A 15,627-nucleotide genomic window follows, 5' to 3' on the forward strand; every position below is an offset into this window, starting at 1 on the left:
ACACACACACACACACACACACACACACACACACACACACACACACACACACACACACACACTCCCCTTCCTTCCAGCGTTTAGGCTAGGGCCTGGCCCTGCTCCGTCTCGTTGTCTGTTCCCTGTATCACCGGCTTGGCATCAAGTCCCCTGACTCCCCAAGCCCTGGCTCCGATCTCCTCCCAACCTCTTAGACGTGTGGATGCGGACAAGCCCTGCTCTATCAGTTCCAAGTGTTGGTTCACCCCCGAAGCATCACTGGGAAGGGGTGGGGGTCGAGGGGGGGGGGAGGGAGTCTTCAGGTTTGGTCCCTGGCTCCAGATATCTCCCAGCCAGTGCCCACCTTCATACCTAGCCTGACACTTCGCCCATTCTCCCAGACATCCACATCCCTCAGCATCCCCATTCTCCTTGCTCACCCTGGGGCCTCTTCCCCCTGCATCCCTACATCTCCCCGGATCCTCTGGACTTGGCCTGCCTCATCTGCCCAGCCCCGCGGTTCCCGGGTCCTCCTCCACCTCTCCCCTTGCCCGGATCCCTTGTGCCTCTCAGCTCCCCTTCCTGCATCCAACACCCCCCTTCCCAACCAAGTCCCCCCAGTTTCCCCATTTCCCCCGTACCTGGCCTGCCAGGCGCCGGCCCCCCCATGCCGGGCGGAGCCCGGAGCAGGAGGAGGAGGAAGGAGGGAGGAAGGGAGAGAGAGACAGAGAGATCAGGGGGGAGCGCAGCTCGGGCCTGCCGCAGAGACAGCCCCGCCTCCGGGTCCGCCCCCCAGACCCGCCCCTGGCCCTCAAACCCACCCCTCCACGCGGGTCAGGGAAGCAGGGGAAGAGCTAGAGAGCTGAAGACACCCACGGCGCCAGGGGAGACTGAGGCACGGAGGCTCTGACCGAGAATAAATGGGGAAAGGATGAAAGATGCAGAGAAGAGGAGCTCTCGGACTGCTAGAGGTGGGAGCCCCGCAGCCGCAGCCGCAGCCGCCGCCGCCGCCGCCGGGGGCTGCTGCCGTGCCACCTCTCCTCCACGGTCTCAGCCTGACCCTGCTCCTCCGCCGACGCGGGAGCCTAAGTTTCTGGTCCTAAACCGCGACCACCTTCTGCTGCGGCTCGGGCGCCCCAGTGCGCCTTGCCCGAGGGGGCCCCCTCGTGGCCGCGCGAGGATCTGCAGCCACCGGCCCAGCCCTCTTCACTCCTTGTCTATTTCACAGCACAATCCTGCTACGGGAGCTGCCAGAAACCAGAGTGTGTTGGCACTAGAAGGGAGGATGTAAGCTCACTTAGGGGATCTCTGGGCCCAGTTGACTCCTCTGTAAAGGAAGGGGTTTGGACAAGGTGTTTTTAAGGCTCTTTCTGGCTCTAACATTCTGCGGTTTTGAGCTGGGGATCTTGAAAGTTTCAGGGCGCCTGCCCCCCAAGGCAGTACAGCTGGGGGTGGGGTGGTGTAATTAGATTGAGAGACCAGTAGGGGTAAGCAGGCTTATTTTCAGAGAGACAAAAGAGACCGGCAGCAAGACAGACAGATGGCAATACAAGTAGACAAAGACACCTCTCCAGCAGGAGGGGCTGTTCACCTTCTTGGTCTAAAGATGAGGGAGCTGGGAAGAGCCGAGTTCATCCTTAGCCCATCGACTTTTCTTTCATCCTGTACCTGGCTTCCTAAAAACCTGGACCTTGCTTCTCTGTAAGTGTTCAAAGTAACCCCCCTCTGTACTCCTGAATAGCTAGGCCACCCTCCTCTTTATCCTTGACTTTCACTAGCCTCTAATTGTAGGAATTGTGGAAGTATTGCTTTGGGGTCAAGTAAATGGTCCCTGCTAATTTTAATTACCGCTAACAGTAGCATGACTGGCTTAACACATAGTCAGTGTCTGTCTCTATAAAGTAAATTCCAACACCTATTTACCTCCCCAATCCCTACTCTCACCCAACTTCTAGGAATCTGAGATCCCACAATTGGGGATTTATTCTTTTGGCTTTAGGTTTTATCTTCTGTTAAAATACCCTTGGGACAATGAAGTTCCCAGAGAGGAGATTAAACCTATCTCTTCTCTCACAGGTGAGGTACTACCAGGACAGAGTATTGTATATATTCTCAGATAAAGTTTCTGTATCATTGTTTTCCTTCATTGTTTCTCTTTGTCACAAGAGAGGGTTTAGTGGGGTTGGGGGGGATAACTGTGATGTAAAGACATAAATCATCAATAAAATGTTTTTGAAATAATCATAAAATATCCCTGGAAGAGGTAATACTATTATAATAGTACTGTAATAGAATATAAGCTTTTTGAGAACAGGATCTGTTATGTTTTTGGTCTTTGTTTCCGCAGTGCCCAGAAGTAGGCACTTTAATAAATGTTGAATTGGATGAGTTTGCAAACTGAAAATCGATGATGGAGAGTAGGGCAGAGAATCCCAGGATTCCAAGTGATTTTTTTCTTACTTTGCTATTGTTTCTAGGACCAGTTACAATCATAATTATCCAAAAGCATTTCCTGAAAAAATTTGACTTTATTTGAATTTATGCCTTTATGAAAGATACTGAGCAGAGTGCTTAAATACTGTGACTGCATGCAGGGAATACTGTAGGTGTGGTGGGAAGAGTACTGTGCCAAAGAGAGGAGTAATTGACACTATGGGAGGCATATAACAGTTGTAGGATATATAGAGTAGGTTCTGCGGGGGCCTTGCTTCCAGGGCCTTGAAGGTGAAGAGAAGAAGACAAGCCAGAGTCCAGATTTCTTTTAGCAGACAAAAACATATAAATGTATGTGTGTGTATAAACTATCATAATATATTACATATCATTTGTTCAGTTACTCTTATTCTTTGTGACCCTATTTGGGGTTTTCCTGGCAAAGATACTGGAATGTTTGCCATTTCCTTCTCCAGCTTATTTTACAGATCAGGAACTGAGGGAATACAGGTAAGTGACTTGCCCAGGGTCATGTAGTTAGTTAAGTGTCTGAGGCCAGATTTGAACTCAGAAAGATGAGTTCCTGACTTCAGGCCCAGAACTCTATCTACTGTGCTACCTAGCTGCCCTAGTAGTGATAGTATTTGTGATACAATATTTTATATATATGTGGAATATTATATATAATTATATATAGAAATTATACATTTCTAATATATATGCATATATATATATACAATATTAGAAATTCTGTCAGGAATTTAAAGGGGAAAGTTCACAGGGTCATAGCTATTAAACTGAAAGGAATCTTAGAGGTTATTGAGACCAACCCCCTCATTTTACAGTTGAAGAAACTGAGGCCCAGAGAGGTGAAGTGATTTGCCTAAGGTTATATGACTAATAAGTATGTGAGGTAGGATTTGAACTCAGTTCTTCCTTGATAGGATTTGTCTAGGAAGGACTAGAAGTCACTCCAAAGATCAGTCGATTGACTGATAAATCAATATTTATTAAGTGTGCCAAGCACTATGCTAAGCCCTGGGGATACAAAAAGAGGCTAAAGATAGTTCCTGCCCTCAAGGAGCTCACAATCTAATGGGGGAGGAAAATGTCCCCCCAAAAAGAAGGGATAGTAACTTCCCTTGAACAGGAAAGTGAAAGAATACTTAAAACTACCATCCTCTGGATATCTTGAGGGGGAGAGAGGTGAGGGGAGGGCAGGGAGTACAATACGGAAATTACAAAGTATGCTTTGGGACATTTTTGCTGTCCAAAAGTGGAACAGTCTGTTTTACTAGTTGTGTGACCATGGCCAAATGAATTAATCTTCTTGAGCCCCAGTTTCCTTATCTGTAAAATGGGATTAATAATACCTGTAATACTTATCTCACAGAGTTGTCAAGAGAATGCTTTTACAAACCTTGAAGTCATATATAAAAGCTAACAACTATCATGGAGTATCTTTAAATGGCAATGCATTTGCTAGAATGGAAGTTCTCGATGAGGCATGGGTGGGAGTAGACCTCTGAGGTCCTTTCTGATTCTGAGAATTTAGGAATCTATGAAATCCCTTTATGCTAAATGGTCCATCTTTGAATTTGTTTGGGAGGGGTGGGGTGGTAGGGTCATGAAATGAGAAAATAGGAATCTGGACTCTTTCTAAGAGAAGCTGTGTGCATATCTGTATACAGTTGTGTTCCTGCAGATATATATGTGTATGTGTATGTATACATACATGTGTATACATATATATGTATGTATGAGTACCTGTGAGGGCATCTGTATGAATATCTTTGTTTACCTATTCATATTTCTACAAATGTGCTCGGAGTCCAAAATACATACATATATATATATACACACACACACATTCATACATATATATGTACGTATATAAATGTCCTTCTCTATATCAGTTCATGTATGTGAACATTATCTGTATCCCTGTGTAATTGTAAGGGAATCGATCTTTCTTCAAACCCAATCCTTACTCCCTAAAGTCCCGGGAAGAGCTAGGCAGGTGTGGGGTTATGAGAACCCTAGTGTCTGGGGCTCCCTCTATCAGCAGCAGTAGTTCTGGAGTAGGGCCAGCTGGCAGAGAGACGCTGGAGGAGGGCGGGCAGGCGGGAGAGAGAGTGAGAGGAAGAAGGGAAGGAGGAGGAGTAGAACAGCAGTCAGCAGGGCTGAGGAGGCAGGACTTCCTGGTGTGGGGGTTGTCAACAGCTCAGAGAGAGAGAGAGAGAGAGAGAGAGAGAGAGAGAGAGAGAGAAAGAGAGACAGAGACAGAGAGGAACTAGGAAAACTGAAAAAAAAGGACGAGAGTTGAAGACAGAAGAGGTGGAGACAGACACATGCTCGAAGAGAGAGAGAGAGAGAGAGGGAGACAGAGAGAGACAGAGAGAGAGATCGCTCCGCTGTCAGAAGGGAAAAGATTCCAGAGAGAGTAGCCCTCGGCTTCTCTCCGACCAGCTGTGCTTTCAGACCTAAAGGCCCTTCACCACCATAAAGGCCATATTCCTCTGGGACTGAGAGCAGTGTTTATTATTTTTTGGAAAACAAAGTTGCTGTGGAGATGACTTGTGGGTCAAGGAGAGGCCTCTACGGACTGTGTTGCCTCTGACCACCACCCACCTCCTCCTTTTTCTTGGAGCTTAGGCTGGGAGGCCCCACTCTCCTGCTCTCCTGTGGACAGTCTGTTGGGGCATCTTATGCTGCCAGGATCCCCAGGTCAGGTCTCTTGGTGTTCTGGGGGAGATGTAGAGGTGGGGTTGTAGGGTTGTGTGTGTGCTCAACAGGGGTAGTTGTGGTTGAGGAGAAGAGTTTAAGTTTCAGCCCTCCATAGATTCTGAAATGGGTGGTGGTAAAACTCAAGGGAAGCTCTCCTTTCCCCTCCACCCCAAGGTAGGCTAGGGTGTGAAAGCCCATGCCAGGCCAGGGCTGTGAAGTGGTGAGCTCACCTCCCTTTCCTGTAGACCCAGATTCCTTGCTGCATCTCACACTTGGGACTCAGCTTATCTCTTTCTGCACAGTGCCTATGTGTACCGATAATAACCAATGTAATCTGTTTTTCTGCCTTTACCTCTTTCAGCTTTGTCTCTACCTCATTCTGTCTTTTTTTCTTTTCTACCTCTTGTGGTTCCTCTATCTCTCTGGTGGTTTCCCTCTTTTCTCCCCCACCCCGATCTCCACTGCTCTCCCCACAGAGGAAGCACCCAAAGTGTCTTACTCCCCCAACACCCACTCCCTCCCCAATGACTCTAATTTTTTTCCTCCTAGTTTGCAAATTCAGCTCTGGAGTCCAAGAGTGGCAGAAGCAGCAGCAACAGCAGCAGCAGCAGCAGCAGCAGCAGCAGCACTGGCAGCAGCAGCAGAAGGAAAGCCTGCCCGTACTCCAGCTCCCACAACTTCTCTCCCTGTTATTCCTCAATTTCAGAGGCAGCCCCAGTTCCTTGGACTCTCCCAGCTATGTTGGACCCTGATGTTCCCAGGGGCCCTGATCCCACAGCTATATGGCCCCCTAGTGCCAGGGGAGCCTGAGTGCTGCCTGGAGAGAGGCCTCTCCTCTACGTGTAGCCCCTGTCCCATTTCCTAGGGACCATGAGTGGGGGTAAGAAGAAGAGCAGTTTCCAGATCACCAGTGTCACCACAGACTATGAAGGTCCTGGGGGATCTGGGGGTGGTGACTCCCCTACAGCTCTGGTTTCCACCTTACCCACACCTCGTCTTCCCAATGGGGAGCCTAGCTCAGAGCTGGGAGGCAAAGGGACCCCTCGAAACGGCTCCCCACCCCCTGGGGCCCCAGCATCACGTTTCCGGGTAGTGAAGCTTCCCCAGGGACTAGGGGAACCGTATCGCCGGGGGCGATGGACATGTGTGGACATTTATGAGAGGGACCTGGAAGCCCCAGGACTCAGCCGGCTCCTGGAGGGAGTTCGGGGAGCCACTGGAGGGACTGGGGGTCGCTCTTTGGACTCTAGGCTAGAGTTGTCCAGTTTGGGCCTGGTTCCCCCAAACCCCCAGCCTCAGGGCCCAACCAACTGGCTTCGCCCACCCCCAACTTCCCCTGGTCTTCAGGCCCGATCTTTCACTGGGGGGCTAGCTCAGCTGGCCGGAGGCAAAGGGAGGGCTGAAACTCCACCTCTTCCAGCTTCCCCACCCCAGCAGCACCCCCCGGAGCCCAGTGATGGAGACAGTACAGGGGTACTGGCACCACATGCCTCAACCCAGCTGCCTACCCTTCGGGTAGAGGCAGAGGTGGGAGCCCCAGCAATGACACCTCCAATCACCCGAAAGAAGGATGGAGCCCCTTGGCTGAGGAAAGAGGGGGAGGAAAGAGGCCAGGTAAGAGGCAAGGGTGGGAGGGGTGCACAAAAAGGGGATCTCTCTGTAATATAATTATCCTCTTTGGACTTGTGTTAATCTCCTGCCTTGTGTCTCACTTCCATTCTGGGCTCCAGTTTCCCCTCTTTATTCTGTCACTGGTTCTGTCTCTCTCTCCCCTCAGTTTCTCTTCTTTCTTTTTTTGTACCTCAACCCTCCCATCCTTATATTTGACTCTTTCATCGTGTAACTCTAATCCCTATTACTTCTCTGGGAACCTCAGTTTCCATCCCTCCTCTCGACTTCATTTCTCCCTCTTTTGCTCTCTTCCCCTTCCCTCCCTCTCTTAACTCAGTTTCTTTCTCGTTTTTATTTCAGTGTTGTGTGTCTTTTTTTTCCTCTCTGTATCTTTCTCTGTTTCTCCATCTGTTCTTCCCTTTCTGAGTTATATAATTTTCTCTGGATAAAAGTTTCAGAAATGGAGTGGATTGGGTGAGAACACTAGTCTCCGTAGGGGAGGGTGCAAGGGATCTGATCATGGAGTTGCCTAAGAGTTCTTTTGAGGGGTATTTGGTGGGGGGAGACATAGCTTCCTTCACTCAACCACCCTGTGATTTCCATGTCCTTCTGGCTTCTTCCTTCCCTAGTAAAGTTAGGCCATTTCTGTTCTCTCAGTTCCAGGACCTTTCCCCCCCTAGCCCCCAGACCAAGGTTTTCCTCCCATTGGAATCTCTAGAATTGGGAGGGAGGGTGTTTTCAGGGGCCTGCAATGCCACAGGCACAGCTCCCAGATCTCTTTTCAACCCTGCCCTAGCCTTCCAAAGACTGTTATTATTTTTGGTGAGGGTGGAACAAAGGGGAAGAGGGCTAGAGGAACAAGGTGAGAAAAGTGAAATTGTGTATGGTTTTTCAGTTTCCAAAAGAGGAACAGATCAGGTCTGGAGGACAGGATGCCTGGGTCCCTGGAGGACCCTGTTGGAGGTCAGGGGCTAGGACACCTGAATCCCTGGTTAGGGAGCAGGGCTGGGGAGGCAGGACAACTCAAGACCTTGGAGAAAGGGAGGTTTGTGGGAAAATGAAGATGAGGCCTTTTCCCCCTTCCAGGCCCCTGAGCACAAACCACTGTATAAAAATAACCTGAGACTGAATGTCTGGGCCCTGCCGGGACTGGCCAGGACTGGCTTACCTTCTCCCCCCCTCCCCCCCAACCCCCACAGCCACACGTACACAGGTCTTTCACCACCACTACCACCCCTTACTTTCTTTCAGTTGGTTCACTCAGCTACCTACTTCTGGGGGTGGAGGCTCTGTTTCTACGCTTTAATCCCTTCCCCCTAGACTCTCTCTCTTTCCAATGCTCCTAGCCTCTGTGTCGTTTAAAGCCCGCCTCGCTCGAGTTTTCCACTATATTCAGTCCTTGCTTCTCTTCTCCCCTCCCCTCTCCTTCCATAATTCCCCAAACTTTATTTATTTAAAGCAACAACAACCTTCTGGCTCCTTTCTTTCAGTAGATACGCCTTTGTATCTTTGTCTCTCTTACCATCCTCTTTCCCTGTACCTTCACAGTGGGGGGTGGGGGGGTGGGGAGAGGGGAAAAGATGGAGAGCAGACAGAAAGGACTTGGAGGCCTCCGTGTCTCTGCCCTGTCCTTCTGGCAGTCCCTGGATTCTCTGTTCTTAAGTTTTCCTAGAAGCAGGGGCCTCCTGGGGCCTCACAGAAGGAGGTTTGTTTCTTGTCCTCCCCCACTCCCCATTGCATCCACCCTCTACAGCTCCACACCCATTCTCCACCTCCTCCCAACCTCCCAGTAACTGGTGGAAAAGGAAGCAGAACACCTGGGTCTTGAGGCAGGAGCAGTGGTTTAGTGGGGATGGGAGCTGTGAGGACACCATCCTGTGGACCAGTAATGGCAGCTTGGGGGAGGTGTGGGGGAATGATGTAGGCACCCTCCCCAGAACTCATTTTCTGCCTAGATTTCTCTGGCAACTAGTTGATGCTTGAGCACATACTGAGGATTCTATCTCTGATGAGGTGGTTGAAGATGATGAAGGTGGTACAGATACAAAAGCCTCTTTTAGCCACTGCCCTCCCACCCCCACCCAAACTGGGGTTATCTGAACTGAGCACTTTATGGCCTTGTGACCACAGAACACATCCGATGGGTCACTTGGGCATTACTTGTGGTCACAGGTCACTTGGGTCACAGGGAGAAAGGTGAGCTAGAGCAGAAGAGAGGAAAGGTGACAGAGCCAAAAGACTAGGTGTGATTTAGGAATGTGTGTGTGTGTGTGTGTGTGTGTGTGTATATGTATGTGTGTGTGTGTGTGTGTGTGTGTGTTTTCCTCTTTCTAGCTCCCTCTCCGAGGCTCCCGTCCTGGCTCTCCAGCCCTCTCCCTCCTTCAGGATAGCAGTCCCAACCGGAAATCCTCAGACCCCTTTGGAGCCTCTGCTCAACGCCTGAATCTGGCTCGATCTATGCTAGCCATTGGTAGCCCCCTTGACGGTGATGATGACAGGTAGGAGGGACTTCCTTTTGAACTGGCTTGATGGAGGGGCTTTTTTTTTTTTTTTAAAAGAACTGGGACACATGAATTAAACTTTCTATTTTTTTTTTTGCTGGGGGGTGGGGTGGGGTTGGGGTATGGGGGAAGGAAAAGGGAACACAATTTCCTGTTTTGAAAGGATTGGGGGTGGGAAGGTGACTTGTGTCTGAAAAATATGAACTAACAAACCCACCCTCACCCTCAATGAAAGGAGCAGGTGAGAAGATGACTTGGGTCGTTAAAGTGTGAAATAACTGAACAAAATGCACCCTTACCCTCAGTAAAAGAGGTGGCTTGTGACTGAAAAGCATGAACTAACTGAACAAGCACACCCTCACTCTCACCCTCAGTGAAGTGGGTAGGGGGGTGATTCTGGTTTGGTGGAAGCAGCTTGTTTTTTATTCTAACCTGAAAACCTCATGTCCGAGCCAGGGAAGAGGACAGGGAGTTACACCAAATTCTCTCTGCCACCAAGCAGAGAAATGGGGCTTCCTGCTTAGCTCCCTAGACCTGGGGAGCACCTTCTCAGTCCTGTTGCTTAGGGATAGCTTTGATTGTGGTCTCATCCCCTGGCGACAGTGAACCGGCTCCCTTCTTCATGGTCATGCTGTGGGGGAGGATTGTTGACATGTAGATGGATGGGCAGGACTTCCTTTAGGGGAGAATGGCCTGTTTAGAGGCAGGAAGGAGGGCAAAACTTCCTGTTTCAGGGGCCAGATTTCAACATTTGAGTGTCAGCAACCCCTAGTGGGAGGTAGCAAAATAAAGAGAGACTGACTACTGGGCAGCTTGATTTTTGTCTGTGGCTGGATTGGGGCAAGGTAGCAAAAAACAGAGTTGACACTTTTTGTTTCATTTGGTAGATGGAGTGGGTATTCCTGTTTTAGTGCTATTTCAGGGAGAAGGATTTACTTGTCTGGAAGGTGATAAGGAATAGGATTTCCAGAGTCAGGTAATAGGTGCTAGGAGTGAGGTGTTTTGAGTAGGATTCCTAGGGGCCACACCCTCCTCTTTAGGTCTCTTCTTTCCAGCCTCAGGGACAGAGCCCTAGGGAATGAAGATTGTGGAGAGGATAATAAAGTAGGGGAATAGTAGATAAATAAAATAAGCTTGGTCTGTGGAAGGGATCTTAGGATGTGGGACAGAAAGATATGAGGAAAGAGGGAGAAGGGGAGGAAGGGCCTGCCAGGCAAGGCTGAACAGAGCAGCTGTGGGTTCAGGAATGTATGAGGTGTGAGGCCTGACACCACATGGCAAGTCACTTGCTCCTATCATGGTAACTTGTTGCTTCCCACCCCCTTCCTTTTGGCAGGCTCCCTGGCAAGAACAGGCCTCGCTCCCAAGTTCTCTGCTCGGCTCTGTGTTCCTCTCTGACCTTCAGTTCCTTAGTCCTCTTTACATTTCTGTCTCTGTCTTTCCATCTGTCTGTCTCCATTTCAGCTTCTGCAGCCAATAATCTTTCATGGAGTTACATTCTCTCAGCTCTTCCCTTCCCACTCCCTCCACCCTAGTCTGACTGGTTGGTTTTCCCAGTCTCAGCTTTATCCAGTTCTGCTCCGAGGCCCTGGCCCTGCCTGGCTTCTTTTGCCCCGCCTTTCTGGGCCAGCTGGTTTTGGTTGAGTCCCCCTGGCTCAGGAATGGGGTGTGTGGGCCTCACCCCACCTCTTTGCGCCTGGGAAGAGCTGGGGGACACATTGCCTGAGTCCTTCCTAAAAGGAAAACTTGGACCAGAGAGCCAGGGTGCTTGGGTAAGGTAATGGTGAGCTGGGAGGGAGAGCTGGGTTAGAAAGAGCCTGGGTCCTTTGTGGGGAGTCGGGCTTGACATGGTTAAGGTGGAGGCTGAAAGGGCTGGATCTCAGATTGGGAAAAGGAATCGGAGCCCAGGAGGCAGGATGCCTAGGCCTGAGAGGGGATGAGGACATAGGAGTTCCTAGTTTTCCTTTTCTCTCCAGGGTAGAAGCAAGAACACCCTTTTTTCCCTAGTCAGGGCAAGGAACCAGTTCTTTGCCCTCCCCTTGCCTTGCACCACCGTGAAGGCAGCATAGATCCGGGAGAGCAGAGAAGGTTGGATACCAGTTGGCTGGCAAAAGGCCCAGACCCTGGGGGCTGCTCAGAACACTGAGTGGGGAGGAGCCCTGCTATCTCTCCTCTCTTTCTGCTTCCGTTTGTCCCTAGTATCTGCTCTCCCTGCCCTGCCTTCTCTTTCCTCACCCCTCTGATCCCTAGGTCTCTTATATTTGTCTTTCTAAACCTCTGTGTGGTAAGGCCTTCCTCCCTAAGCAGGACTTCTTTAGCTCTCCTACAGTGAAGGAGAGCATGGTGTAGTAGAAAGAGGGCTGGTTCTGAAGTCCGAGGACCTGCATTCAAATCCTGACTCTTATTAGTCATATGACACCTCTCAACTTGTCTCCTCTTCTGTAAAATGGGAGTTCTGTAAAATAATAGTATCTGCCTTACAGGGTTGTTGTAAAGATTTGTAAACCTTAAAATGTTATGTAAATGTGAGCTATTCTTATTGCTACCATTATGACCTTGGCCAAGTCACTTAATCTCTGTGGGCCTCAAGTCCCTCTCATCTGTAAAATGACAGAACTGTACTAGATGCTCTCCAAGGGCCTTTCTAGATCTGACTCTATGATCCCATGACTCTGGTATCCTGCCTAACAGGCCTGGGCTGTTTTTACTAGAGCCCCCTTATCATGACTCCCTTTCCCAGGAATCCTAACTGTCCTTGACACCCCCCCCCCACACACACATACACACTATATCCTCAAGCCTGCCTCTTGGGACATAGACTTTTTCTTTTTTTCTTTTTTCTTTTTAGGCAGTTGGGGTTAAGTGACTTGCCCAGGGTCGAACAGCTAGTAAGTGTTATGTGTCTGTGGTCATATTTGAACTCAGATCCTCCTGACTTCAGTGCTCTATCCACTGCGCCATCTAGCTGCCCCGGACATAGACTTTTAACTATGGTTCTCAAGAGTGTGGTCCATGGATTATTAGTGGGTCTACAGGGATATTGGGCACAAAACTAAGCAAGACTGGATCCCCTGTTCCTATCTCTCTCCTTGAATTTGCATCTATTATCTGCTCCTGTTCTTCCTCTCCTTCTCCCCACCTCCAGCCCCACCCCCCCATCCCCCCCACGCTTAGATGAGAGGTCCTGACCATTTCCATACCAGGAAGGCTATTCTTAAGAATGTCTTTTAGGCAAATCACTGGCTGATCCCTTGCTTTATTCATATTTTATAATTAGGCAAAGCACTTCAAAAAATATAAAGTAATGCACAGGTACTTTTTATAGCATGAATTAATAATTTAGAAGCCTGGTTGATGTGTCTTCAAAAACACTGGCCAGCCTGCTTGTTAATTTTCTACATTTTTAGGGGAGGGGTGGCATTGCCAGTAGGGGTAAGTATTTAGTAAGGGATTATTGCCAGTAGGGTTAAGTATTTAGTAAGGGGTTATTTTGCTCCATCTTTGTGTTCTTGGGATTAGAAAGATTTGAAAACTGCTCCTGTAGTTTACCCACCTCCAGTCTTTCTCCTCCTCCTTAGTCCTGTTCTTTGAGGCCACGCTGCTCCCTTGGTTACACCCCACCCCCAGCTGGGCAGCACCTTCTGCACCCAGAGCCCTGGATAGGAAATGGAAAATACCCAGCGCTCTCCAGCTTTCTTCCCAGCCCCAGGGCTCGTCAGAGGTCACCTTGATAGTCCTGGTCCCCTATGGAGATGAACCTAGTAGCTACTTGGCAGCCGAGGGACTGAGGGAACAAAAAGCTGTTGCTACAGGCTCCTGAGAGTGCTAGGGGGGAAAGTAGAGGTGGGGTGGGGAGAGAAGGGGCTGGCCATACTCTGTGTCTTGGGAGAGCTAAGAGAGCATGAGATGGGGGAGGTCAGCAAAAATGAAAGGGAGGTGGAGCCAGAGGCTGAGGACAGCGCTCCTGTGTGCTGGAATTGAGTCTAGGGAGTGGTGTCTTGGAAAGGGTTTGTGGATGGGGGAGAGGACAGATTTGGGTTGGGGAGATGACAGAGTTTAGGGTAGAATGCCTCAGTCCTAAAAACAGAGAAGAATCTGTGGATGGATGAGAGGAGAGTTTAGGGGGCTGCCATGGCAAGATAAGTGAGTCCTAGAAGAGGAACTGGGATCTGAAGAAGAGACAGAGTCTGGGAGACATGATGATTGGGTTCCAAAAGGGTTAGGGTTAAGAAATCAAGAAGACTTCCCTCAGTTAACTGGGGCCTTAGAGATCCCCAGATTTCCTCACTGCTTATTGGATCTGTTGGAGGCTGGCCTGACTCCTGGTGTTCGCTCATTAAATAGCAGCCGAGGACCACAGCTCTGTAAGGCATCCTGACCATACTGTACCATCTTCTTCATCTAAAAAGTCCCCTGTTTCTCTCTCAGGACCAGGCATTCATATACCTCAGTTTTAGCTTCTCTCTTGAGACTCACATCCCCTGTAAAGGCTTTGGTTCTATTTTTGTCGCCATGGAAATACTCTATGCCTCCTGCACCATGGTTAGGCAGCCCTTACTGGGCCTGAACTGTTGCTCACATAGCTGTGTTTACATCCATCGAGGACCTAGAAGAAGGTCAGAGGAAGCCCCGGGAGAGGGGAAGCAATGAGGCATCTGAACCTGAGAGAGAACTCCTCTATTCCTGAGGCTTTTCCCAGTTCTCTCTCTCCCCCCTTCCCCAACCTTGGGAATTTTATCCTCTGAGTTCTTCAGAGATATGAGGGGTATTAAAGCATTGAGACAGGACAGGGACACTTTCTTGGTTAGGGCCATAGGATGTCATGGTGAGGAGAGAATCTAGGCATCTTGTCCCCACAGTCTTCAACCCTCTTCCGGGGATCCAGGCAATAGCCCCTCCCAGAACCTAGGCAAGAGGTCTGGCTTTCCCCAGCTCCACCCACCTATCTCCTGGCTTCTGGGATCACTGCCAGGGTGAGCAGGGGACACTGGTATTGTCCAGCATCTGGGAATTCCCACCCCCAGCTGGGTCTGGCCCTGGGAGATGAGCCCCCGCCCACTGTGGAGCTTTGGGAAAGGGAGGGGAGATCCTCGTGTCTCTAAGGAGCCAATAGCAGCTAGACCTACCCCTGGGGGGAGGTGTATATCTTTCAGTTCATCCCCAAAGGCACCCGTCTCCTCTCTGCTTGCCTGGCACCAGACAGACCTGGATTTGCCTGGGGGGCTCTGAGGCCCCCCAGGCACTCTGCTGATATAGTCCTCTACCTTTCAGTGGGGCCTAGAGCTCTCCCTTTCCCTCCAGAAGATGGCCCATCCAGGAGTCTCTGTTAAGTCTCTGGTATCATCCTATGAGACTCGAGTAGGAAGGTTGGCCCCCCGCCTCCCCCAGAGAAGGGGCTGTGTTTCGTCCCCTTGCTCCCCCCGGGGGGCATCCCCCATCCGAGGTGTCCCTGGACCTCCACCCCATCGGGGCCTAGGAGGACCGGGGCATCGGCCATCACCTCGAAAGGGGGTGGATAAAACACTTCTCTCCCTGATTCTCTACTGTCACAGGTACCTGGGGACTGGGTAGGGAGTGGGGAGGTTGGGATATGGAAGCAAATTCCTGGGGGAGTTGGAAGTTAGTATCCTGAGTTCTTGGATTTTGGGAGGGCCAAAAGGTAAAAACTTAGTCACTGGGGAACTGGAAACCTGAGAGCTAGGGTGTTTGAACGTTGGGAGAGCAATGGAACCTGGATGGAGAAGCCCAGAGTCTGTTTTTTTGGTCCTAAGAAAGGGCTGCAGGGTGGGGAGTGAGGGGAGAGGGGGATGAGGCATGGAACTAAGGAGGTTGGTTAATTCATTACTAAGTGGGAAAGGGACAAATAGGAGAACAGATAACTGGGGAACAGGACTTATGTAGTCTTGTAAATTGAACTAAGGTTGGTGGAGAAAGCCAATTGCTAAGGGGCCTCAACACCTGGATCCAGGGTGTTTCATTTCCTGACTCTTACCTCCCCACCTTACAATCTCTGTGGTCTCTCTCTAGTGGCTCTGGAAGCATGGTTGCCATTGACAACAAGATTGAACAAGCCATGGTAAGGGCATTGATTTTATTCTGAGGAATATCATAGTTCATCTGTTCCTTAGCTCCTGGTGTCCTGCTCCGTTTCTTTCCCCCAGTTCTCTGTTTCTGTTCTTAGTTCAGACCCCATTCCCTGTCCCTAGTCCCTGTACCATTGTCCCTGTTCCCAATCCCAGACTGTCTTGTCATCTGTCCTTTCCTTCCTCTCCAGTTCCCAACTCCCTGTTGCTGTCCTTGATCTTAGATTTCTATCATTGCTCCCATTTCCTGGACCTGATACCTGAGTCCTTGCCCTCCCTTCTTTTTCCTGTGT

General features: G+C 49.9%; 1 protein-coding gene across 3 annotated transcripts; it reads left to right on the top strand.

Annotated features, from left to right (window-relative positions):
• The first annotated feature begins 1,180 nt into the window (after positions 1 to 1,180).
• Positions 1,181 to 15,621, top strand: LOC114033041 (TSC22 domain family protein 4-like). Of its 3 annotated transcripts, none has more exons than XM_027848498.1 (4): positions 1,181 to 1,266; positions 5,689 to 6,753; positions 9,085 to 9,248; positions 15,279 to 15,621. In XM_027848498.1, the coding sequence occupies exons 2-4, from the start codon at positions 6,010 to 6,012 to the stop codon at positions 15,349 to 15,351; spliced, it is 981 nt and encodes a 326-aa protein (XP_027704299.1). In that variant the 5' UTR covers positions 1,181 to 1,266; positions 5,689 to 6,009; the 3' UTR covers positions 15,352 to 15,621. The 3 variants fall into 3 exon arrangements, with proteins under 3 accessions (XP_027704299.1, XP_027704298.1, XP_027704297.1); XM_027848497.1 differs by lacking the exon at positions 1,181 to 1,266 and adding an exon at positions 1,323 to 1,680; XM_027848496.1 differs by lacking the exon at positions 1,181 to 1,266 and adding an exon at positions 4,633 to 5,139.
• Positions 15,622 to 15,627: the final 6 nt, after the last annotated feature.

Source organism: Vombatus ursinus, unplaced genomic scaffold (genome assembly GCF_900497805.2).
Source record: "Vombatus ursinus unplaced genomic scaffold, bare-nosed wombat genome assembly UNPS02006702.1, whole genome shotgun sequence".
NCBI lineage: Eukaryota > Metazoa > Chordata > Mammalia > Diprotodontia > Vombatidae > Vombatus > Vombatus ursinus.